General features: G+C 46.2%; 8 protein-coding genes across 8 annotated transcripts; 5 read left to right on the top strand and 3 right to left on the bottom strand.

Annotated features, from left to right (window-relative positions):
* Positions 1-3,563: 3,563 nt before the first annotated feature.
* Positions 3,564-4,835, top strand: UA08_09235 (hypothetical protein; the record flags this gene model as incomplete). The annotated part of the gene is made up of 4 exons (XM_020264221.1): positions 3,564-3,827; positions 3,906-4,036; positions 4,236-4,273; positions 4,351-4,835. 4 exons carry the CDS (start codon positions 3,564-3,566, stop codon positions 4,833-4,835), a joined length of 918 nt encoding a protein of 305 aa, XP_020115664.1.
* A 1,574-nt stretch (positions 4,836-6,409) lies between these two features.
* On the top strand, positions 6,410-7,900 carry UA08_09234 (hypothetical protein; the record flags this gene model as incomplete). Its single annotated transcript, XM_020264220.1, has 1 exon — positions 6,410-7,900. The coding sequence occupies one exon, from the start codon at positions 6,410-6,412 to the stop codon at positions 7,898-7,900; it is 1,491 nt and encodes a 496-aa protein (XP_020115661.1).
* A 1,055-nt stretch (positions 7,901-8,955) lies between these two features.
* On the top strand, positions 8,956-9,684 carry UA08_09233 (hypothetical protein; the record flags this gene model as incomplete). The annotated part of the gene is made up of 1 exon (XM_020264219.1): positions 8,956-9,684. One exon carries the CDS (start codon positions 8,956-8,958, stop codon positions 9,682-9,684), a length of 729 nt encoding a protein of 242 aa, XP_020115662.1.
* A 359-nt stretch (positions 9,685-10,043) lies between these two features.
* On the bottom strand, positions 10,044-11,753 carry UA08_09232 (hypothetical protein; the record flags this gene model as incomplete). Its single annotated transcript, XM_020264218.1, has 1 exon — positions 10,044-11,753. The coding sequence occupies one exon, from the start codon at positions 11,751-11,753 to the stop codon at positions 10,044-10,046; it is 1,710 nt and encodes a 569-aa protein (XP_020115667.1).
* Positions 11,754-12,449: 696 nt separating this feature from the next.
* On the top strand, positions 12,450-15,227 carry UA08_09231 (hypothetical protein; the record flags this gene model as incomplete). Its single annotated transcript, XM_020264217.1, has 1 exon — positions 12,450-15,227. One exon carries the CDS (start codon positions 12,450-12,452, stop codon positions 15,225-15,227), a length of 2,778 nt encoding a protein of 925 aa, XP_020115668.1.
* Positions 15,228-15,313: 86 nt separating this feature from the next.
* UA08_09230 (hypothetical protein) lies at positions 15,314-17,190 on the bottom strand (the record flags this gene model as incomplete). The annotated part of the gene is made up of 6 exons (XM_020264215.1): positions 15,314-15,402; positions 15,470-15,775; positions 15,842-16,055; positions 16,136-16,538; positions 16,594-16,672; positions 16,746-17,190. The coding sequence occupies 6 exons, from the start codon at positions 17,188-17,190 to the stop codon at positions 15,314-15,316; spliced, it is 1,536 nt and encodes a 511-aa protein (XP_020115665.1).
* Positions 17,191-20,431: 3,241 nt separating this feature from the next.
* Positions 20,432-21,922, top strand: UA08_09229 (hypothetical protein; the record flags this gene model as incomplete). Its single annotated transcript, XM_020264214.1, has 1 exon — positions 20,432-21,922. The coding sequence occupies one exon, from the start codon at positions 20,432-20,434 to the stop codon at positions 21,920-21,922; it is 1,491 nt and encodes a 496-aa protein (XP_020115666.1).
* A 1,235-nt stretch (positions 21,923-23,157) lies between these two features.
* Positions 23,158-24,464, bottom strand: UA08_09228 (hypothetical protein; the record flags this gene model as incomplete). Its single annotated transcript, XM_020264213.1, has 5 exons — positions 23,158-23,860; positions 23,936-24,063; positions 24,117-24,133; positions 24,213-24,278; positions 24,362-24,464. The coding sequence occupies 5 exons, from the start codon at positions 24,462-24,464 to the stop codon at positions 23,158-23,160; spliced, it is 1,017 nt and encodes a 338-aa protein (XP_020115599.1).
* Positions 24,465-25,775: the final 1,311 nt, after the last annotated feature.

Here is a 25,775-nt window from a genome sequence, read left to right as displayed (position 1 = left end):
TTCCGTCCAGCAAAAGTTCGGCAAACTTGGGGTCCTTCCAAATTTTCCTGATCCCGGGGCACCACTTACCCGGAAAGACAAATAAAGGGTATGGCGAGAACGGAAAGAGTCCAACTATACTAATAGCCACTTAAGAAGCTGAATAATTGTGGGCAAGCGCGCAAGATCAGGAATATAAAACGTGCATGCTACAAGCGAAGACGGGAGGTATTGAGCAGAGTATGTAGTCGACCGTCCACAAAATGAGGATCACGGACATTTAGGATATCGGAGAGATACTTAGAAGCAGGACAGTTCATCTCAAATGCTTACGAGAGGTCCCAATTGGTGTAGGACGAAAGATCACGGTGTCTTCCTTATTGCTAGCGTGGTCAATGGCCGTTCCTGCTTGTGATGCCCCGGTGGGGCGGATAAGGACCCACCCAGACATACACGAACAGCCGCACTAGTCTATGTAAAGGCTAGCGCTAGATCTCATGCAGTGTTCATGCATAAAAGCGGGGCCAGCAAGGGCCACTAGCGTGCATGGCTGTATACATACATTATCAGAGCGCGCTCTCTATCCCAAAGCTGCGGCCGGAACAGAAGTATTCCGCACTCGGTAAGCCTTGAAAGCACAACGACCAGATACGGAGTGTACGTAGATAGAATTTCGGATAACGCTATTCATAATGTCCATGACATGGTCGTTGATGATATATATATATATATATATATGTGTACTAAGGTATACAGGTCAGCCCAATCCTGGCTGTCTCGCTTCATCCCGAGGAGCCGTGGGGTAACCTGGGTCCCTCCTGATCCACATTTTCATTCCAATGCTCTTATTTTGATGTCCCGTACACGATTCTAGCCACATTGACACAGTTTGGTCTGAAACTTCCCACAGCGCAGCGATAGTGTGTTGAAAGTCTGCTAACTGACAGGCGTTTATGAGATGGATGTCTTCATCAGTCAGAATATTTCCTTTGATTGCACTAGTAGAGCAGGAAAGGAGGTACGCAAGGAAAGGGGGGGATGTGTTAGTGGACTAGCAGGAATCTACTAGATGTGCGGCCATTGATCATCTGCTGGGGGTGATAGTATTTCCAGGATGTCCAAGATAAGACAAGCAACCTCTGTCCACATCCACTCTAGCAGCGTGGCAAGAAACCCCGGGGAAAACAGTTCGGTATGATTCGGATCCACTAGGACTTCGGAATTAGTGTGAGCCTGCATAAAGATTGGACTGTTCAACAGCACAGTTCGGATTGTATGTCTCTCAATAAAGATCGCGTCAGATGATTAGGACCAACATTAATCAACGCGATTGTTCCAGCATGTGCTGCTGCCATATTTCATCTTCAGCCCGGGGTAGAAGGAAGCTAGAGAACCACGGTTTCTGGCGAATTATTCCTATGATCTTGTCAAATTCTTGCTGCTGATATATTCTCCGCTTAATTTGACTAGTATGCGACTGGATAATGTCCGGAACATTCGGGACACCGAAAATGCCTTTGTTTATCTCTAGATCTATGTTGAGAGCTTCTCCAAGATATTTGAATTTCAATGCCCCCTCGGGGTACTTTCCCTCAAGCTCAGATAGGCCTACTCGTGTATCTAATACTAGGCCAGATATGACTGCACGTCCAGCTTCCAGAGTCGCCAATACATTGGAAGGGCTTTTGCCAACGCTTAGTGACACAGAAAGAGCCATTGAAGCTAGGCTAAATGGACCTGCAAGAAATTATTGTCTGTTTCGACTGTTCAAGAACCTTGGACAAACGGCTGGTAGGAAACAAATCGCCTCTTCTAGGACCTGAGCTGCCCCAACTTAATGTGATTGTGAGAGAAGCCGAGCCTGGCCATCTTTATACGTTCTCTGGGGTTGCTGTAGCGAAACTCCCACCCTTCCTTAAGACAATCGAGTACTCTTCCGTCGTCGGCAGGGTCGTCGGTGATGCAGAATTGCAGAGAAAATGTGATAACACGTCTACCAGATGGTTTCCTTTGGCGCGATTGCAGAACCAGAGGACGAGGTTGCAAGAACATGGCACATAGACATTGCCAATAGTCGAGTAGGTAGGCAGTATCTGCTCGAGTGCTTCGATAGCAATGTGCGCTCATAGAGCAAAAGAGTCGTCGCGGCAACATTTTATATGACTTGAAGCCGCAATGTGCTGGTATATGGCACAGCTTCTAATGGATGCTTTTTGAACTGTCTACCATAGTCCGGGTTCTCGTTACCTTTGGATATTTGAAAGCGGACAAGGATATGGCCCCGTAACCGGGCTAAGACAAAGGCTCGATTGGGATCTAAGGGTGTCATCATACCCACTGCTTGTTCGGTATAAAGAATAGCCTTGTCCAAGCAATGCCGGTTTCCTGTATGGTGGAAGTACTTTTCATTGTATTTGGATAGTTCACACAGGCATTCCACTCGCTCAGCACCAAAATGTGGCGCCTTTACAGCGAGATTCATCAATGGCTCCTATATAAATGGAGGAACTACAAGAGCAATGGAAGGAACAGGCAGAGGCGCGAAAAAGGTGCAGAAAGAAGAAGAGGGAGATAAGAAGGCGGATGGGGGTGCGCCGACGGAGGGCAACCAAGGAGCACATCAGCGGAAGTGAGAAGGAGGGTCTCACGGATGAAGCAGTGGCCAAGGGACTTCATCGAGCCCTTCGTCGTCTATGAGACCGTGACCAAGATATTAGCAGTACCTTCAAGGATGGGCACCGAGAGCGTCGTAAAGCAGCAAACGGAGAACAAATTGCAATATATAGAACAAGTCTTTGAGGCGTTGGACATCTATGGTGAAGCACCGTTTCTCTTGACTCTTGTGGTCAGCTACAAGAGCCGATTAACTCATTCATTTGTGTTTCATATGACCATTACGGGACATAACAATAATTATGGCTCCTTTATTTTATGTACTTCGGCAAAATCAGAATTTACGCTGCCTAAGGAGTGTTTCAAGACCTGATTTACCATAGCTGCATGTTTTCCTGGCGCGATAATCTAATAAACTCATTTGTAACTACCACGTACAAATTAGATATTATTTCATCAAAAGTATTATTGTTCTTTGGTGTACATCGGTTAGAATCTAAATATATGGTTTTCTATTCTTGTGGGTTAATAGCCGCTGTGAAGCTCGCGTCTTTGCAACACTTCTGGCTAAGCTAGCAACCCAGGACCAAAAAGCTCACCCATAATGTTAAATAAAAAAAAGAAACGCATTTACTGAGTACATTCATCCCCAAGGGCTTATCGGGTTGTAGTTGGGCCTTCAAAATTGTGTCGGGTGTTAGACGTCTAACGCATGCATGACTCATGATGCTGCATGAGGCTACATGCGCTAAGGTTCGTCATTGGCTTGAAGATAGTTACAAGGCGGCATTTTCGACTCTACTTAAGATCAATTGTGGCTATGTAAAAATTTTACCTAGTTGTCGACAGCATGCAAAATATGCCTTTGCTGATCAGCCAAGACTTTTATCTGTATTTATTTCGTTCGTGATTAGTTCTGTTGACTTTTCTTTGATGTCTTTCCATGAGGTAGGTATCTGAGCGGAAGAAATATGGCTAGTTCAAGTATTGCTCGTACTACTTTGGTGTGCTCCTGGCTCTTTACTGCTCTTGCAACGCTCTCCGTCTTAATCCAGGTTTTACACATGCAAAAAAGACATTCCGTTGGCCTGGACGACTATATTTTATTCATTGCTTTCGGCATTTCGATCCTTCTTGTCGCGCAGACGACATGGGCAGTGGTCGACGAGGGCCAAGGTGTGCCCGAGTCTGAGTTATTGGGCCATCCATATGATGACTTTAAGATAGTTGCGAAGGTAAGTGTCACGGCAATGCTGGGAAGATTCCTGCATACATAATTCTATCAAATGTAACATATCGTTTCAATAAAACAGAGCGTGTTTGCAAACGAGATCCTCTGGGGATGCGTCAATACCCTACTTCGAGTTTCTGCGCTTATCCTCTCACGCAAACTGTTTGGTGTCATAAACTGGGCACGCCTATTAACAGACATCGGAATATTTTTGTCAGTGGCCCTGGGCGTTATTCTCTTGCTGACCTCGCTTCTTCTGTGTCGACCTGTGTCGACCGCCTGGGATCCGTATTCTTCCTGCAATGAAGTACCGTCTTATGTATCCCTTGAAGCCATTGGGCTGGGGCTAGATATTAGCATCGTGGCGTTGCCTATTGTGCCTGTTTGGAGCCTTGCCTTACCGACAAAACAGAAATGTCGGATTTTACTATCATTTTCTGTCGGGGGCCTGTGGGTTTCCTTTCCTTTTCTACTCCTTTATGTTAACTAAATTTTCGCTAACCATACGACTATGAAAAGGGTAATAGTAGTGACAGTTCTCCGTCTGAAGGAGCTACATCTAGTCTCATCAACAGACTTGACATATGGCAAAGGCTATCTGAGTCTTCTATCAAACGTGGGGGCCTTGACTGGGATAATAGGCTGTTGTGGACCTGCATTATCGGCCTTTTTTGGTCAATATCACCGTACCATGTTCCAGCGCACTGCTACGCGAATTGGATCTATATACAACGCAGCAACATCTTGGTTTGAGCCCAGACTTCCTACGTTATCATTCAATGACAAAGTCTTTGTATCAATTCATGATAACCCCTCTATCAATGAAATTGATCCCAGCACTCTCGAAAAGCAAATATCTCCCTTCACAGGAGCAGATTCAAGAGAGCCAAATTGTCCATTGTCCACTGAAGTTCATTCTACCGCAGAAGAGGTCAATTATATCTCCTGGGCCGATAAAGGGTTGGAAGCAATGGAGGAGATAGATATCACGGATTATGATGGCAAGGAGTGAAAAGGGGCTAATTAATGATGGTGCCCTTGGCGCAAGTTGAGATTTAACAGGACTCATTTGTATGAAAAGTGAACTTAATTGGAATATGAATATATGTCAAGAAATAGGTCCTCACTAAATCTATTATTACGAATATAGGTCGTGATATTTAACTCAGGAATGTTGGTGACATCTCTCATGAGCCGAGCATAATTATTTCGAAAATGCATGAAAATCAGAATGTCATTGTAGAGCGCTCAATCTAATTATATGAAAAGCTGACTCGAATGCACTCATTCCAACGGTTTCCACTTATTTCTAATCCAGAAGAACGGTTCGATTTCCTTCTGTTGGTTGATGAAATGAAGTAAAGTCAAAATGTGTATGAAAAATCAAGCTGGAGTTGAGTTTGGAGCTGGATATACTTACACCAAGTTTACGTGCCTCCTCGCGTTCCTTTTGTTCTCTCAGGATTGCTCTCTTCGCTTCCTGATCGCAAGAAACACAAGTTCCACCAGGCACGTAAGTTCTGTTGTGGATCTCGCATGTATGAACGTGCTCCTTGTATACACATCTGGTACTCAAGGCCTTGTAACATGTTGGGCTGTAGTAACTCATTAGTTTGCTTAGGCGATGCTGTGAATAGAATTAAAAGCTCACCAGTGATGGATAGCCATGATGGAACCAGAGACTTGGCTAAGCAGAACTGTAAAATTATTAATGCAGGATTTAGTATAAAAAATCTAGCACGAAGTGTATGATTGTGTAATGTAGTCTGGTGGAGTCTGAACTTAGGAAAAGAGGGTTCTATTTAACCAGATCAGCCTATTATACTACTGGAGGCTCGAAAGAAAAGATGTGGCAAAGGTTCTTCGATTTAATATTTTTGTAGGCAAAGAATGCCCTTGACGGTATCTTTCATACCTCAAACTTGCCTGCACAGCCGCTATCTCACACATTGGCAGGGAACAAATGGTGCGTTCCTATAAAGATTTGTATTACATTAAATGTTTGAAGGTCATAGAGGGGAACAATAAACTGAAATGGAACAAACACATGAAACAATTTCTTCTATTTTCTGCCCTTTCCATAAAGTGTGAAACATCTTTCATGATTGAAGCTAGCGGTACATCGATCTGAGAAGAGCAATGCGGCAGGCAATGAATGCCGCAATAGTTGATATTTAGTATGCTAAACATGATACCGAGAAAACAAATAGCTATCTATCCTTATGAATTATAGTGTATGCTTTGCTTGTGGTAGTGCACCATCTTAGCCAGCCCCAATCCACATCGGCGCGGTGATGATATTGGTGTATTCCGTCAGAAAGCGACAAACATGAAACATATGAATGGCGACAAGGTTCAATGAAAGACTTGTTAGTTCAGAAAGCACAAGTGATAAAGACAGAAATTTGTAAAACAACCGGGTTCATTGTTTACTTTCTCATGTGATCTGTCAGGGATTTCATGAAAGGCGAGCTCATAGTTTCCGCGAATTCCCTGCTGCTCTATTTCATATAATTCCTTAATCTATCTTAACGCTTCGAATTATCTCTGAAATCTGACACCGATCCATCCCTGTGTTCATCCATCATGGCATCCATCCTGGAAGACAACGAGCCGCATGACAAGGACTCAGACTCAGACTCAGACTCAGATTCGTCATCAGATGAGGAAGAGCACGAGATCTTTGCCGCTGTGATGGAAAGCATCAGGCTGGATCTTCTTGCCGAATATGCTACCAAGACACGCAAGCGATGTAGTTACTGGAAAGACCGGCAAGAATTTTGGGTGTTGGAAATCGGGTCACCAATGTTCGGGTCTTACCACGTCCTTTACCCGGTCAAATTCAATGACGGAGTTCGCTGGCTACTGAAGGTCCCTGTGAATGGGACCAAGGAGAAATTCACTGAGATGGATGCTCGAGCCCTGCGCTCCGAGGCTCGTACTATGCGCTACATAAAGCAAAAGACGACAATTCCGCTTCCGACTGTGTTTTCATTCAGTGACACATGTTATAACGAGCTCAATTGTCCGTTTATCTTCATTGAGTACATTGACGGAAAATCGTTATATGAAGTCTGGTTCGACAAAACAGGGTCAAAAGAAATTACTCACGCCCGACGGACTAGGTGTCTGCAAGATCTTGCAGCTGCTATGGTTCAGCTTAGCCCGTTTTCCTTCAAGCACGCCGGATCAATAATGATGAATGAATTACATGATGACGATATCGGCCCATTACGACAAAACGACTTTGCTTCTACGCTACAGCGGTTGCATGATGACACCTACGATCGCTTACCAATCTTCGTGGAACACGGACCGTTCTCGGATCCCAAAGAATACTATACTGCTCTGCTGAGTAGCCATCAGGAACCAGAAGCAGACCATGAAAGGGGCCAGCTCAAGCTCCTGCAGATGTTCGTGGATTGGATTCCCGAGCCGGAACCGACATCTGGACACGATCCCTTTGTCCTAGCCCATTGGGATCTGAATATCCAGAATGTCTTGGTTGCAGACGACGGCACGGTCAAGGGAATAATCGATTGGGATGGAGTTAGCGCCGTGCCTCGAAGCGTTGGAAATGAACGATACCCATCTTGGCTCACACGCGACTGGGATCCTGCTATGTACGGCTGGAACGAAGGTATGGAGCGTGGTATCAAGCCAAAGGGGTTGTGGGAGGACTCTCCGGAAACACTGCGTCGCTACAGATCGATCTATGCGGAATCAATTCGATCTCTTTCCAGTTCCCCAGAAATGAGTTTCAAATTGACTCGAAATTCTGTCGTTTGTGAGAATATCCATATCGCTGTGCTCGACCCTCTCTGTACCTTCGGTATTCTTCAAAATATCGTGAAGAATATCGAGATTGTCGTTCGGGAGAAACTTTCATCTCTATTCCAAGATGATAGAGATTCCGAAATAGAAGAGAATGACAGCGAGCATATTGAAAATGATCTCAAATATTTGGACATTTACCAATTGATTTGGGCACTCGGAGATGATGAACTGAGTGAGTGTCAATTGAAACTCTTGAGGGAAGGCTTTCGTTTGCTATTGAATGGAGAGCAAATCTTGTAAGAGAGGTTAACACGTTCATAGTGTGCCAATGCAAAATAGCTCTGCAACCTAATTATTACACGCTGTCAATATGAAAATTACGTAGGTGCGTGTGGCCCGAACCAGGAGGTTGTGTGTACTGTTAGAATTATATTTAACTACGCATGCGGTAAGCATGCCATGCTTCGGTATTTAAGGATTTTTCCCACATGTGTCCTTACCTTGATCCATATTTGTTGTTTATATGACCCTTGCCATCTAAGTGTAGGTAACTAGTAGATAACTAGGTGCGCTGCAAGTCAAGAATACCCCGGAATGCCGAGATAGGAATGATTATAAATGACTCTGGTGGCAGCTGAAAGAAGAATGAGTAAGTATTCACGATGCTCAGCAGCCCCGGATCCACATCCCTGGTGTTTTGAGGATTTTGCTAGGGGCCGGATCGGTCTTGAGTTACATTGAGGCGTTCGTAGATGAAGCTTCGCACTACCTATCGACCGAGATACCAAACTAACTGCACGTATACAAAAATGCAATGATCTACAATTGAAATACTCTAATACACAGTATCACTATTGTAATTAAGCTTTTTAAGAGCAAGTACAACCTTTTATCTGCTTGTGAAATTATTGTAGGTAATCGAAATGCTATATCCCAGACAATAAATATCCAATAGGATAACCAGCCCTACAACAGATTTTAATCTTTGAACTAGTCCCATGCTTAATAGTGGCCCGTACCTCTCTTATGCTGGCCTAACAGTTTCCGCATTAGGAAATTGCGCTCTGAATTTTTTAGCCCTAATAACGCATGTTTCATGTCCGGATGTCACCCTAGCGTTCCTACGTCCAATAAGAACAAACAAACAAACCCCCCAAAAAAAGAGTCTCGGATCGCCAGCACAGTCGGGTCAGTCTTTGGGATCGTATTCCAGATGGGATACACCCAAGCAATTTTTACATGTACATGGATATAAATATAGACAACCCCCCTTGGCTTGACGTCATGAGAAACATTTACAAAAACTCAATTTGTTCGCCTTTATTTGCTTGCAAATTCAAGCTTCCGCAATCGCCATGTCACCTAAACAATACCTCCTTGCTGGTGCGTTGCATGTCATGACGACGTGGGCGACATGTGCGCCTGGCTACTACATGCCTATCCTTGCAAACTTCCAACTTCAGCTTCCTTATGGCACCGATGATACGCCTCTTTACGTGTCTGGCTCGGAGCTCAGCGGTTGTGACGGATACCAGAATTCCAGCTGGTTCTACTGGAATGAGACGAGCAGTCATCTCGTCATGAACGCACCCCCAAGCTCAACCGACTGCGCAAAAACACCGGGTAGTAAGCACTGCCGCACCGAATTGCGCGAGGAAGACCCGTCGAGCTGGTCACCAAGTGGCACAAACACCATGACCGTGACCCTAAGTGTCCCCGAAGCGGACGACGGTAGTCATGGCACCGTGATCGGACAGGTGTTTTCCGCCGAATACTCGAAACCTGTTGTCGAATTGTACTATGAGCAGTCGGGTAATATATTCATGGGCGTAGAGCAGACAACTACTGGCGGAGATACGGATTTTACACAGGTTGCAACTGTCCCCGAGGGAACCAAGTTTACCTACGAACTCAGCTACTCTGACTACGTTCTGTCCTTTGCATTGAACGGCGGAACCCCGGCCACCTTCGACACTAGCCAGCTTGGCTATCCGAACGGCTATTTCAAAGTGGGTGATTACAACCAAGGCACCAACGACTACAGCAAGGTGGACGTGTATTCCATTACCATTGTGCATGAGTAGAAGGGGGATGCCATCCTAGTAGATTGTTAGCCTTGGGAAGAAAAGTTGAAAAGTATGGCGTTATTCGTTTTTGTATATCTAACTATTCCTGCTACAATCGCATCTTAGGAGATGGCAACAAAGACCTAGCAAGTTGAGATTGGTACTGACATATAACACTCTATTGACGCTAGCAGTCCAGGGAATAAAAAATCCTATCAGATAGCAATACTATAAATATGCGCTTTTCAGTAAACATAGGATACACTACAAAGGATGACGAGCTAGTAGTACTAGCAGCAATCCCAATTCATCACAAGTCTAAACCGTAAAGCTAATCTCTAGGTACACAGTTAAAGCACCTGCCACAATGTAATAACCTAGCTATCGAACAGGAAATCCAACCGTTTATTGCCTTGATCGTTAGTCGTCTCAAGGTATGTTGCTTTTTCTTGTGGAGTCATGTTGTCCCACTTGTTCTTTTTCCAGCGATTTCTCGCCACGTAGTATGCCTTTGCCAGGATATAGGCCACAATGGTGGCAACATTGATCGCAATCAGCTGCCCATCACCACGATGATAGAGCGGAGAATCATCAGAGCGATATATATTTGAAGAAGCGATGCCAGATAGTTGAATGGTAATATTGAATACAGCAGCACTGACGGCCCGAGTTCGAACAGAGTTACTCAACCGCGAGCACCAGCCGACTTGTGCGGCTTGCGGGTTTGGCCAGCCCAGAAGGACGAAAGAGACGGCGTAGAGCCCCCAGTTCGATAACTTCCCAGCAGAAGTGTAGAGAACGATGAGAAGCGGGAGAGACCAGAGTTGAGTGAGAAGACCGACAAACGAGATTTGGTGAATTCGTTCACTGAGCTCCGTGATGAGTAGTAAATTGATCGCTGCAAACACAGTAACGGGTATGGAGAGCAAGGTGGTTTGGAACGTGGAAAAGCCATTGCCTCTGAGAGAAAGCGTAAGATACGACTTGGGCGGCGAGGTAGGAATCTCGAAAAGCATGCCGATGATGTAGATGGGCCATAAATCGTAGTCTTTCAAGCTCTGCCAAAGCATCTTTGGAGACAAGGCTTGACGATTGTGCATGCCACCCTTGGAGGGATCATCACGCAAGACTCGGCTGACTATGATTGTTTCTTCTCTCTCGGTAAAGTACCCTCTAGGGTTCCACCATGTCTTGGTCTGTGTTGGACCAGGCACCAGGAACAGAAAGCTGAAGAAACCGATGACAATACTTATGAGGGCTTCAATAAGAAAGAGCCATCGCCAACCCGCGCGTCCATCAACACCACGCATGTGCAGTACGCCATAGGCAATAAACGACGCAATCACTCCAGATATGGAATCAGTGAACCAAAACAATGCGAGACGGAAAGGCATTTCCGTCTTAGTATAGAAGTACGACAGGTACAGGATGGCGTCCGGAATGAATCCACCCATGAACAAACCGATGAAGAACCGGCACGCAAAGAACCCAGCTCGATTATGCATGAAGAACTGACCGCCAGATGCCAAACTCCAGATGATTATTTGAATTGGAATCCACCGATCCGGTCCTAGTCGTTTACCGATCATCTGCGACGGGATCTCAGCAATGATAAAGCCGACACGGTACATGTTCTGCGCATTATTGTAATCATCGGTGGTGAGATTGAGGTCTTCTAGTAGGTTGTCCGCTGCCGCGTTGCCCAGATTTCCTCTGTCCAGATTCAAGCCAAAGAACATGACCAGTATCCAGAGCAAGATGAAGAAATCGGTCTTTCGACGTATTTTCGCTTCCTCGCGGTACGTCCATCGTGCGTCAATGTCGAATCGGTGCAAATTCTCGTATTTCGGCTGGGGCATGTAGTATTTCCGTAGCTCCGGATCGTCAAATACGCTGCGGACTGTGGCAATGGCATCCGGGTCACGTATTTTGCGACGACGAAAGAGTGCTGACAACAGCGACTGATACTCGGGTACCTCCTCGGGCTCGACTAGGGTGGCATCGGACTGGACCTTGTGATTGAGATCCTCCGTGGTACGCAGCTCGGAATGAGACTCAATGGCCTCCTTGGTGGTTGGGGATGCCATGGCAACGAGAAAGTAACGACCACCGAGCCCTAGATGCCTTGTTGTTGCAGACTAGGAAGTCCGAAGCTCTGATGGTTCACTGTGATGTATATGGCGAGCATATAAATAATCCAGGCCTTGCTAGCTTATCGAGCACAGTTAGACGACCGGAGAATTAACCCAAGTGCGTGCTTTGCGCCAGCCATGGTGCCATACACAGTCTAATCTTGATCGTGGCCTGGGTGGAGCGTGACGTGAGATACCAATACTGGAGGACCAAATCCACCAGGCAAATTTACTTGAGTGTGCTAAAGCTCTAAGCTCGCCGCCACGTCTTGGCTGTCGTGCTAAGAGAAAGTTTGCCTGTCAAAGTTCCTTCTGGAGCGTGCATCGCGGCGCTCGTCATGTAAGCGCGGATGGCATCAATTGTGCTAAATGCGCGTCAAGTCCCGTTTCTCGGCAAAGAGATCAGATAACGCACAGGCAAATACTCGCTCACATTGGTGGAAAAATCATTCGTGCTGGACCTGGTGTGGAAATAATTTAATGGGCTTCATTGGCTGCGAATGGTGAGGAAGTATCCATCTCTCTGATTAAAATGGCGAATTCGCTATGCTGATAGGGATGGAGCGGAATTGACCATAGCCATCCAGCCCGTCTTCACAACTAGCCGTTCTACAGCCAGGAGATTTGACCAGGAAGAGAACGAAAATAGCCATGCCAAAGCTTGACTGGGTTGGCAATAGCCCCTCCACTAACACCGGGCTCACATTTGCGGTGCCCTGGGCTCAAGGACAATACCGGTCGAAGCGCAGTAGTGTCTACTGCCTTGATCAGAGTGGCCACAGACTGCCCTCGCAGTGCTGGAACACTGCCTACTGGCCAGATGGCTCAGTCAAATGGACAGGCCATGCACTCCCTGGTCTGCCGCAGTACCCGACTAGTGTTTATGTTGATTGTGTCGGTTCTGTTTCGCCTTCCGAGGAGGCATCCTCCGTCCCAAGCGAAGCGCGAACACCGATACGGACATTATCAGATTCGGATAGAATAGAAATCGACACTGGTACAATCAAAGTAGTCTTCCCAACGTCGGGCAATTCGGTCATTGAAAGGATCGAAAATTGCCATTCTGGGAAGGTGGTTGCCGAAAATGGACATCTAGTGCTGCAAAGTCAACGCTCACTGCCACTCGAGGACGATCAAGCCAGCTCCACCGCAAAGCTATATAAACTAAGGGGGAGCATATCAAAAGCAGAAATTGAGAATGAAGGACATGTCAGGGTCGTGGTACGCGTTGAAGGAAGACATCAAAAGTTGGCCGACTCCGATGGAGATGAATCATCACCCGACTGGCTCCCATTTATTCTACGCGTTTACCTCTATGCCAATTCAGATAGCATTCGAATTGTACATACAGTTCTCTACGACCAAGATCCAGAGAGTCAGTTCATTCGGGGAATCGGGGTGAGATTTAACATCCCTCTCGAAGGCGAGGCTACCTACGACCGGCACGTACGATTTGCAGGGGTAGACGGCGGTATTTTTACCGAAGCAGTGCAAGGTGTCACGGGACTATGGAAAGACCCAGGCGTGAAGGTTCGACAGGCACAAGTCTCCGGTCAACCGACACCCGGCTCGGAGCATTGGAGCCCGGAATTCCTGTCTCGGCAACAGTGGGTTCCTCATTGGAATGACTTTACATTGACACAGTTATCACCTGATGGCTATATCATGAAGAAGCGAACAAAAGCAGGCCACAGCTGGGTCAACATCCCCGGGGGACCCAAGGCAGACGGCCTCGCGTATCTCGGCGGAGCAAGAAATGGCGGCTTAGGTATTGGGATGCGTCATTTCTGGGAGAGGTACCCTACACAGATTGATATTCGCAATGCTGATGCTGATCGCGGAGAAGTAACCATATGGCTCTACAGTCCTGCAGCAGAGCCCTTGGACATGCGTTCCTACCACGACGGTCTAGGTCTAGAGACATACGATGAGCAACTAGATGCGCTACAAATTACCTACGAAGATTGGGAGCCAGGCACTGGATCCCCTTACGGCATAGGGAGAACCAATGAACTTTATTTGTATGCGTTCGAGCATACACCAGCTGTGGAAGATTTGTCAAGAATAACAAGAGACATGCGCAACCCGCCTCTTTTGGTTGCAGAGTCGGAGTATATCCATCGAACAGGGGCATTAGGACAATACTGGATCCCCTTCTCTACATTGGGTAATTCAGGCAATGCTCTTAGCTCAAGGACAATCGAAATCCTGCAAAATCTCGATTTTCTATTCGAATTTTACAAAGAGCAAATCGCACAACGCCGCTGGTACGGCTTTTGGGACCACGGAGACATCATGCACACATACGATGCAGACAGACATACCTGGAGGTATGATGTCGGCGGCTACGCTTGGGACAACTCAGAATTGTCCCCGGATCTATGGCTATGGCTCTACTTTCTTTGCACACGACGCAAAGATGTGTTTTACATTGCTGAAAACCTAACCCGGCATACCTCAGAGGTTGACGTGTACCACCTCGGTCGATTCAAGGGTCTTGGGACCAGACATGGGGTTCAACATTGGAGCGACAGCTGCAAGCAAGCCAGAGTCTCAAACGTACTATACCGGAAATACTTCTACTATTTGACGGGAGGGGACGAGAGAATGGGTGAAGTAATCCGAGAGACGCTAGAAGTTGAAAGGACATTCTGCGTGCTAGATCCATACAGGAAAGTGCGTCAAGATCGGAGCTATGCTGCTCAAGATCCTGAAAGTGGATTCTTAATTTCTTTGGGGACAGATTGGTCCGCTCTAGCTGCGGGTTGGATGATGGAATGGGAAAGAAGGGGTCCCCAATGGGAGACTTATCGGAGAAAGTTGATTACTTCCATGAAGGGCATCGTGAAGCTGAAGAACGGATTTGTTACGGGCCAGGCGCGATTGCATATAGAGACAGGGATGATCAGTCCGCCTCCTGCCGATGTTGAGAATAAAGGACATGTGCAAGTATCTCACCTATCGGCCATGTTTGGTCTAATGGAGACCTGCGCCGAACTTGTCGACATTGACCTTGACGAGCAGGGTGGCAGGAATTTACCGCAAGAATTCCGATCCGCCTGGCTAGATTACTGCTTTTACTACAATGCGCCAGGCGACACGCAAATATCGCGCTATGATGTTAGTTTCCCCAAACTCATTCTTCGACAGGGACATTCACGTTTGACAGCATATGCGGCTCAGCTACTGAACAATCCGGAGATTGCTTGCCGGGCTTGGAAGGAATTCTATGAAGGCGACGGCTACGCCAGATCATTGCCATGGAGAACGAAATGTATCAATGGAAGCGAAGTGCCAGTCCCTATAGAAGAAGCCAATTGGGTGTCTACTAATATCACGTCGCTCTATGGACTCGCGGCTATCCAGGGGTTGGCGTTCGGTGTTGGTTATTTACATGAGTACTGGGATTTGAAAACTCAAGTCAATTAGCTTGTGTATTTAATTGGTTCAAACTATATTTTCCCATCTTTTTCACTTGTCTCTGGACGGGCTATCAGTGAATATATGGTATTGATTTAGAAGGATCCCCAGTAGTGCAAGTCGTAGTCAACCCTGCCAGGCCGCCATAGCGGAGCTGGTGTGTATACCGGAATGGGAGAGGCAGCTTGAAACCAGAAGTTAGCAATATTCTCAGGCGTGATAGAAGTCACCAGCTGAAGGTCCACACATACTTCCATAGCCCGTGCTCGGGGCGGCCCAGGTCGGGCTCGTCGGAGCTTGCCAGTTTGTGGGCGATGCAGTTATCGTGTAGGTACTGGTGTATGTGTAAGGCGCCTCGCCGGGGCTAAGAGACAAGATACCATTATTGGGGCCATAGCTGTCATCGCCGGTGCCAAAGACGTTGTTGATTTTGTTCACAACCGACGTGCCTGCCTCGGTCCAGATAGAGAAATCCTCTACCGTGATATTTGTCGCGAACGTCAGGTCGCTGGCGATCAAGTAGAGGGGAGGGCGACGAGCTCCATCGGCAATCGATCCTTTATATTGGCGAGTGAGCTTGTCATTCCTTTATACGGACTTCTTGATTCGTTAAAGAGAAATACCTGAAAAGTTGCGGAAAACAATATTACTCAAAGCAACTGATCCGTCATCAGGCGTAAAGGTGTTTTGCCAGTACTGGTCTACATCAAGACCATACAGACTGGAAAGTGAGCGGAAATTGTCAAAGGTAATATTCGTCACGTAACCAGATCCCCCGGGGTATGTTTTGATGAAAGCAATGTTATTACCCTGGATGATACTGATATTCCGCGCCACCTGTATGGTTTAGAGTGAGCACAATCACATAGGTAGCGTTGTGACGTTTCATACACGCTATATATAATAAACGAACTCACAATATTGGAAATTTCAGCAGACACATTCAAACTACCAATCGAGACCCCAGAGCCAGCCTGGTTGCAGACCAGATTCTCCACCAATGCATGGTGAGAAGGGGACTTGACTGAAACACATTCATCGCGATTCGTAACCTGAGGCAACAATATGAGCAAGTGTCCAGTCGGAAACTTTACCATCGGGAGAAACGCTACCTCGCTGTCATGGATGTAGTAATTCGTGCCGATAGCATCAATTCCATCGTAGCTGCCCAGATTCGCACCACGAATAGTCAGATGGTATGCTTCCACATTGACGGCAAAGTCTAGAACAATATGAAACTTGGGACTGTCGACGAGGATCAAATCATGAACAGATGCATTTGTTGGAGAAATTAGTCGAACCAAACGTGGTCGGTTGGTGCTAGACATATTATTTCAGCGTAATCCATATCAGTTTCAATATGTTGGAGGCCTACTTGTCCAGATTCCTGTAGATATAACCATGGCCTTGGAAAGCCCCTCGACCGTTGTATGAATAGAACTCGAAATCCACAGCTATAGTCTGTTGTCAGCCAACTATAGAAACAGCTTTTTGACTATCAAGCAATTGTCATTGAAGAAAACGTACCATTGACAATGACAAACACATCCAACAGAAATTGGCCATCGCCCTCTCCATTAATAGTATCGTTGAGCGCCTCTACTCCAGCAAACCCCTGGAGGATCAACTGACGGTCAACTGTCCAATTGCCACCGTACGCAGCGGTGATCAAACCATCAAGCTGGAAAGCCCAGTTTGTGGCGTTACTCAGAACAACACTTCGGTTGAGCAGATATTCGCCGTCGGGTACTATAAGGCGACTACCCGGGTTCTTCTGAACGCAGTCGGTAAAAGTATTCTCAATGGCAGTCGATACATCGGTAGTATTGTCAGCAACGGCTCCATAGTCGAGGATATTGCATTCAATCTTCTTATCCTTCAAGCTCGTCGTTGGACCGACGGGCCCGATGAGCTGGGCTGCAGTGGCTTGCCAAAGAAGGGCAGTCAAAGAGAGGCTTGCTAACAATTTCATTTTAGCCTGATTTTGAATCCTGAATTCTTGATTACTGCTTCCATGTAAATTGTGCGAATAATAAGTCGAGCACGATTTATGGCTTCTTTATATTGTCTTGAGAGCTTAAAAATGGGTGTATCAGAGTCGGCGCATTACGCCATAATTCTTCCGACCACTCAGCAAACTTATATCCAATAAAAGAGAAGATACTCCTGCATAGGCGCTATATGAGACGCAGGTATACCTTGTCCACGTTGGAAATAAGTATCATTTAAGATAGTTTCTAGTCTATAAAATACGAACATGACATTTATCCTCTTTCTAAAAAACAAAAAATGATCCACAAAGCTAAGCACTTCGTGCCAAGTACATAATCCCTCAGACCGATGACGAGCTTTGGGATTGTATCTAATGATCAGAGAATATCAGGCTGGCCAAAACGCGACGTCTATTTATTCAAAACCACATGATGATACCAACGGTGGCCACAGCCAAATTAAAAACTTGGTGCAGAGAATGTCTGAATGAGTGGATAAACTGCTGGCTAGTCTTCCTCTTAACCATATCAAAGAGCGAGACAGCGATCATCAGATTTGGTTGGTTATAATCTCCATACAATTGGGCCTGGTGACTATATTTGTCATTGAAAACACATTTATAAAAGGTCAAAGCTGCTAAACGGTGATCAATATAATCTGCGAGAGATAATTGCCTGTTGACCCAGAACTTCTTTCTCTATTTTCAGTTTATAAGACCCCTGTTTCGGGCTGCTCATTCGGCCCACTACATATCTGTCAAGGATACTTCCATAATAGGCAAAGAATTGGCCTGCTGCTCTGGTTCCAAGAAGTAATTATTCGCATATCATTCTCGCTTTGAGTAGTTTCATTGGGACCGCAGGTTGAAGCTATTCGCAAATACATGCATTGTTTATGACACATGAAATAAACGTCATCCATAGATGAACAGATGGATATCATAAATCTTTTATTTTCAGTCAATTAACTGACCTATGATTACTGCACTGTCGAGCTCTTGGCTAGCAGCGCAGCCAAACCTCTGTACTAAGCTGTGAGAGCAGGATAAAGCAATCCAATCAACATATATTTTCTTTCTACCTTCTCTATTTCATTCCGTGCTCGCGTGGCTTTCCGGTGGTTCCACATCATCTAACCGCCCTGCTTGATGCTATACTGCATTCATGTCACCCCTTTATACAATGGCAACCCCCAAAACAGAGGAGACAAACACCACACCCATCCACCTGGGACAGCTTCTTCTGGACCATGGCTTGGTCTGGAACACTGATGGGCGAGTGAGTTGGGCACGAGGAAATAGGCATCATCTACGAAACTGGTCAAACTTGCGCAAGTTGTACGATTCGTCATTGACAATATTTTTTGACTTCTTCACGTAAGTCTCACTCCGAAACATGAATGTGGATCTGGCCAGCTCTTTCTGAGTCTTAAAGTAACTCGTCGATCAGCACCGCACGAGTACGTGCAATGCCTCTCATAGAGCTCCGACAATCTCCCTCAAAGGCACCTGCTGCGGATGCGGTGTCAAAAAGTATAGATTGAGTCAGATATTGGCCCTATTTTTATTTGTTTCACTGTAAGTATTACATCTTTCAACATCTGTTCTTGCCAGACTGAGATATTCAGCTACCTGATCGGCCAGGGAATAGGCTCAATAGGTTTGTCCGGGCCGCATTTTTATAACTATGAAACTCAGATTCTAGCAAAGTCTTCGCCCCGTATTCGGAGGCACTCGTACGAAAGAAGCTATACATAATTTCCACCGGGCTATATGCTCTTCTTGCTTTTATCATTGCCGCTGTGCCTTCGATTGTCGCCGCCAGTATTGGACGATTCGTAACAGGACTGCTCTCGGGTATTCCTACCTCCATTATTGCAGGTAGTATTGAAGACATACATCCAGTCGGAACACGTATCTGGATGATTTTTTACTGGGTTGTGGCAGCCGATGTTGGCGTTATCGTAGGACCAGTCTTTGGTGTGTATACTCGGTTGGTACGGTGCAAAAAGACTTTCCCGATAAGAGTAACTCTCTGCAACTGCTGACATCGTGCCCATGAGATGGCTCTTTTACATTACTGCGATTGTCTGTGGCGTTGCCACCGTCATGCTCTTTGGTACCAGAGAATTTCGTCCTTCAAAGCTCCTCGAACGTAGAGTTCCCATCCGCCGTCAAGCCACCGAGGACGTTTCGCTTCTTGCCTTGAACCCAGACCACACACCGGATCTCAAGATCTTTGCTAAAGACAGGCTATTCCGGCCAATTTGGTTTATCTTCACCGAGCCTCTTGTTCTCCTAGTGTCTTTTATGAGCGCCACTGCTTCTGTCTCATCTATTCGTTCACGGAGGCGTTGCAGGTTGTTTAGGATACTGTTCTCGGGGGTTATTTGGTAGACAGCTACACTATCTACAAGTCGTCTGCAAGGGCATTAACAGCCCTGACACGGACCGTGTTTCGTGCGACTTTCCTGCTCTTCGCTACGTCGATGTTCAAAATCTTAAGATCAAATGTTGCTGCGTTCATCCTGGCATGGATCTCCACGCTCTGTTGTGTCTGTCCGTGGCGCTTTAAGAGATACGGAAGACAAATCCTACAAAAGAGCAAATTTGCAGGCAAAGCTTGGATGTTGATGAGGACGACTATGCTATGATGGAAGTTTGAGAAAAGCCGTGTGACTATAGGGCTGGCTCATCCGCCCTTATACGTATTTCTTGCTGGTTGAGCAGTTGTCCTCTCTCTCGCATTCAAGTTTGTAATAGTTATAGATAACCTCTATGAGTGCCTGAGAGACTTGGAACTATCGTATCAAACCCCATCGCCTCTCGCCATAATGTATTCAACCACTCAGCAGTCAGTCCAGAAAATAGATAGATACCTCTATATAGACGACATTTCACATCCGTTCCCCGGGCTCTAACATGGCAACATCCGCGCTATAACATTCAAATCCTCTAAGAAAGATCCACGCAAGCAGCTAACGTGCTAGTGCCGAACACAAAGTTGTTAGTGCTCAATGCATCATCTGCCAGGCCGATGGCGAGCTTTGAGGCGCGGGGATTAGCCAATTTTCCGTTCTATGCAATATTTCTAGATAAAAGTGTGAGGCATGGCGGGGTTGTAGCAGCCCCGCGATATCTTCATTTCTCAAAATACCTTCTACCTTTCTTCCTGCAGCGTCGTTCTTCCCATTGAGTACACCCGGAAAAAGGCTCTGTAACCATGGCAGACAAGAAAAACGTCTTGCTGCTGATTGCCGATGACCTGGGGAAACAATTGAGCAGTTACGGCGCAACGGTGATCAAGACACCGAACATCGACGGGCTGGCATCCCAGGGCACTAGGTTCGACTACGCCTTTGCCAGCACCGCGTCATGCAGTGGCAGTCGCTCTGTCATATACACGGGCCTGCATACGCATCAGAACGGGCAGTATGGCCTCGCCAGCCACCGTCATCATTTTGTGACTTTTGACCACGTTGAAACCGCCCCTCTCCTCCTCAACCAGATCGGATATCGTACCGGGATACTCGGCAAGATACATGTTGGGCCAACAGCCGTGTACCCCTGGGAGGAACGACAGGAAAGCACAACGCGTGATGTTGCGGTGATTGCTGACCAGGCAAGGGTTTTCTTTGAACAATCGCAAACCGAGACCAGACCCTTTTTCCTGACTGTCGGATTCCATGACCCGCATAGAGATAGCACGAGAGGCGGGTTTGGAAATGATCAAGAATACGACAGCCGTATTACAAAGGCTCATTACAAGGCGGAAGAGGTTGAGGTCCCTCCGTTTATCAGCGATACTCCAGGTGCACGACTGGAGTTGGCCGAGTACTACAACTCCATCCATCGGCTTGATCAAGGCGTCGGATTCATCTTGAAGGCTCTCGAAGATTCTGGCCTGGCCGAATCCACGCTGGTGATATTCGTCAGTGACAATGGACCGCCGTTCATCAATTCCAAGACGACGCTGTACGACGCCGGAGTGAGACTACCACTGATCATCAGGCATCCTCAAATAAAGACAGCAGTCAGTCCGAACATGATCTCATACGTTGACTTACTGCCCACCCTGCTTGACTACGCAGGTCATCCAGCCACCGTCGATGATACCAAGAAACGACTTGGTCGTTCGCTCATTCCGCTTCTGGGAAATGATTCCACGTTGCCCGGCTGGAACCAAGTCTTTGGCTCCCACACCTTCCACGAAGTGACCAACTACTGGCCGACGCGGTTTATTAGAGACCGGCGGTATAAGTATCATCGCAATCTCGCATGGCGTCTGGACTTTCCCTTTGCAGCCGACCTTTATGGCTCGCTGTCCTGGGAAGATATCCGTAATATTGACTCAACAAAGGGCGACACACTGATTGGTGGTCGGAAACTGAGAGATTATTTCTTCCGTCCTCCAGAGGAGCTGTACGATTTGGAGAACGATCCCAACGAGGTACACAACTTGGTTAAAGACCCCCAGTATGCGGGTATACTAGAAGACCTTAGGGGAAAGCTTGAAGCATGGCAGCTTCGGACAGAAGACCCTTGGCTATACCGCGACGGTGTTTCTGTCTGGTTTGTTCGTAACCACTTGAAGGCTGGAATGAAGATTCCGGATCGCTTAGATTTCGATGCAGAGCGTCCTGGTAATCAAAACGTGAAGGCTTACCCAACCAATATATCTTGGGGGGTAGATGTTGATGTCCAGCAGCCATAACTCTAGACTTGTACAGCTCTACCGTGTAATGTCTATGCGATAATAATGCCGTTGACATGCAACGTGCGGTTTATTTCTTTTTGAACTCTGAACTTATAGCTCCAATATACATACATGTAAATATCCCAGGAGATATAAAAATTCCCAAGACAGACTCAGTAGATACCCTTGACACGTATTGTTAAACTTCCTCCCAGGGCTGTTGGAGCTGCTCCTCTGGCCACAGACTACGATACAGATCGCGTGCAGCCACCCATTCTTCGTCCCAATTACCATCAGTGCTACAAACAACCCACTCTGTCAGTCATTGGATGCCTATTGACAATGTGGGGGAAAATTCGCATACTCCAAATCGAATTTACCTGGAACAAGCATATGAGCTCTTAACAGGATACAAGCCACGACAACATCGTATGGCTTCTCTTCCGTTTTGACAAAGGACCATTCCTCATCTTGACTCAGTATCAAGGGTTCATGTGCCGAACTGCCCAAACCGTTGAGTTGAATTACTTCGTCCACACTAATGATTGGTTGTCGTTTTCTTTGAACCTCTTCATCCTCTTCAACCTCTTCATCCTCGTTGATTTCTTCTCCATCGGGACCTGCTATGTCTACATCCGACGCATCAATTATCTTTTTGGCATCTTAGATGAGTTTTAGCCATGCTGCTTTCCATTCGGCCGATTTAGCTCCCTTCATTTAGTAGTAGTGCGTGTAACTATAGCATGCTTTGTTAGTGTTGGACAAGTATATTCACGCTGGCTTACGCCATATTGACAACAAAAGATTATTGTGTAATGAGACCCCAGAGGTAAGTTAAGAAGTAGATAGGTCAAAACAATCAATAACCTATTTTGGTTTAACTTGAAACTTTTGGTAGCTAGTTGATATAATGGACCACAGGTATCTAACCATGAATCGACGTAGTAATGACTGTTCGTTAGCACCTGGCACGGTTACAAGGTCCGGCGGTTGTTCTGAACAGCTTAATATTTCTGTGGCATTTGTCTAATGCGCCACAGTTGATCTCACTAAATGGATGAGCTGCGGCATGGATTAAACGTAGTTTACAGATACTGGAATGCAGTAGAAGTTAAAAGTCCATAGCCTAGGCAAAAGTAGATAGATATATATTTACGTAGGTAGGTCCCTCATGAATAACTATATACATAACGAGGATTGATCTGCCTAATACACTGTGGCGTTCCAACTAAGCTGTGGATGTTGGTTCAGCACTAGGCCGAGGCGCCAGGCAGATAAGAGTACACAGACGACACAAAGCCACTGTTATTCCACGCCTGGCTAGCATCCCAGATCATAATGCCACCAAAGGACGTGTAGTTTTGGTCGACGATATAGTCGACAATCTCACCAATCGTGGAGGGGGGCTCGTAGCCGCCACCAGCCGACGTGTCGCCCGGAACACCCATGCACACCTTGACATCGGGGTTGAGGGAGATAGTTTTTGCCCAGTTGTCCCATGTATCAAAGTTGAAGTTCCACTGAGTGGTAGTGTTTGGAACCCAGTTGGCCATATCGCAGCCATTGTTGTAGAACTGGACCCAGACAGCATCGAAGTAAACGGTTCCGTTGAGCATGGGGCCATCGGCTTCATCAGGGTATGCGCATTGAGGGGCAGCGGTAGTGTAATAGGTCTTTGAAGTGTCATCGGAATACAGACTGCGCAGTTCGTTTGCAAATGCAGGCATGTTGCTCATCTCGATGTTTTCGAAATCGAAATCGAATCCATCGATGACGGCTTTTCCGAATGGACGAGGAACCGAGCTGTTATCAGACACCGGTCCAAACAGCTCCCACATCAAATGAGCACTTTCAGTGGCGGCCTCCTCGCTCGTAAATCCGCCTTCAGTGTAGGCGCTGCCTCCAGTTGAGAGGAGGATTGTCTTTCCGAGACCTTGGCAGGTAACGATATCCTCGCTAGATTTTCAATCTTGATTAGCGACAGGGATCTGTTGTCATTGTGATTCGATGATATATTGGAATAAAACTCACGCAATCTGGGGACAATCTAGAAGTCCGGTTCCGTTAATAGCAGTGCAGTTGTTTTGAGCATTGGCGAAGTTGAGCTCGGGATAGCCGCCAGTGCCTTGGTACTTGGTCACAAAAGACAGAATGAAAACCTATCATTGTTGTTAGCATTGACGTACAAGTCGATGATCGAAGGCATTCATACGTCTACTTCATCACCAGCTGCAAACAAGAACGTTAGCATTGTTCATCTCCCATAAAAAAAATCGCCTCTTTTTCTTGCTTCTCGGAGATTACTCACTCTCACAATAATAGCTGAGTCGTTTCTGAGCCTCGGTTCCATTGGCAATGTTAATGGAGTTTTGGCCTGTGGGTGAAAGCCTTGGTTAACAGCGCTCCCACCAAGTTTCTCCTTTTTATTTTTTTTTTTTTTTTTTGATTTGTACATACCCCAGTAGACAGCAACATTGTTCTGGCTGTCCGCATCAAAGCCAGCTTGAACAAGGCCCAGCCCTGCTAGCAGGGTTGAGAAGCAAAGGATGGATTTCATCATGGTGGAGAATTTTCAGGCGAAAGGAAATTCGTCAAGGAAAGTAACCAGTACTTCCAGAGATGATATAAACGCCGGTTTCCGACCCAGCCTGATTTTGAAAGGAACAAAATAAAGATCTAGTGTAGGCCATGAGCCGTCTTATATAGATCAACTTGGCATGGCTAAAAATTGTACTTGAAGCTACTGGGGTGGCAGATGTTGGTTCCTGAGGTTACACTCTCTGTTCAACTGCAAGGTCCCTGTCATAGTCTTGGGGAGTAGTCACTATCAGATAAGAGACTACAGGTGCGAGTGATCGGCAGGTATGTAGAATTGTGTTTGATAGCTGAGAAAAGGAGTAAGTATGGTTACGAACCGCCGCGGCACGGCGATGTAACTCTCTTTAACTTGGTCCCCGGACATTTAGCCCTACCCTAATTTCTTGCATTGATCTCAAAGAATCCCATTTGGGGTGTAAGTTATGCCTTAATTGAGCGCCACAAGCCACAGACTGCTACCCAAGGTGTAGTGCAACCTGTCTACGACCAAAAACTTGTCAATACATGTCACCCCATGCGTGTAGACTGGGCTACAATATCCTCAATAAAATGTCTTGACAGAATAGAATGCGGCTCATTGATGGCCAAGTTCCAGTGGCTGAATGGCTTTCAGCCATGATCTGATGGCGTTGATAGTCTTACATGTCCCAGATTCTTGGGTTCTTGGAAGGGTTCTTATATCCAGGTACTCTATGCCTCATCCAGATCTGGTATTAATATATTTGACTTGCACCTTTAATGGGTGCTATTTAGTACACCTATCAATATCCTCAGGCATATGACACCGACAATAATGATCGACAATCTGAAAGACCGCAACGCTCACGTTGCATATCAACCAATTGTTCCAGGATGGGCATTGTAGCTGGCTATGAAAGCAACCAACCTATAACACCAACTTTCTCCAGGTAATTGCATAAAGGTTACTACGACTTTGTGATCGACTCCAACTCTCGTTTAGTACACGTTATGAATAAGCACTATTAATTTAGTCTGGATGAGCCGATCTCCGCAAAGTTACTGTAACATTGGGCGTAAAATCTTAATCACTGGCTATGCTACACGCTATGATGGCAACAAAGGGAGAAACCAGAGCCTCATGACATACGATTTTATTTTTTTTTTTTTGAATAGGAGAGCGGTATATGAAGACATAAAATGAAAAACTGGTTGATTAATAATAATATTACTGATCCTTGATCAAGTAGAAGAGGAAGGTTCTCTCAGAAAAGACCAGCTAGACAAGGACCAAGTAAGATTCTTATACTTAAGC

This window comes from Talaromyces atroroseus (assembly GCF_001907595.1).
Source record: "Talaromyces atroroseus strain IBT 11181 chromosome Unknown scaffold_19, whole genome shotgun sequence".
NCBI lineage: Eukaryota > Fungi > Ascomycota > Eurotiomycetes > Eurotiales > Trichocomaceae > Talaromyces > Talaromyces atroroseus.
Note: the sequence above shows the minus strand (reverse complement) of the source record. Positions and strands in the feature narration are given on the sequence as shown.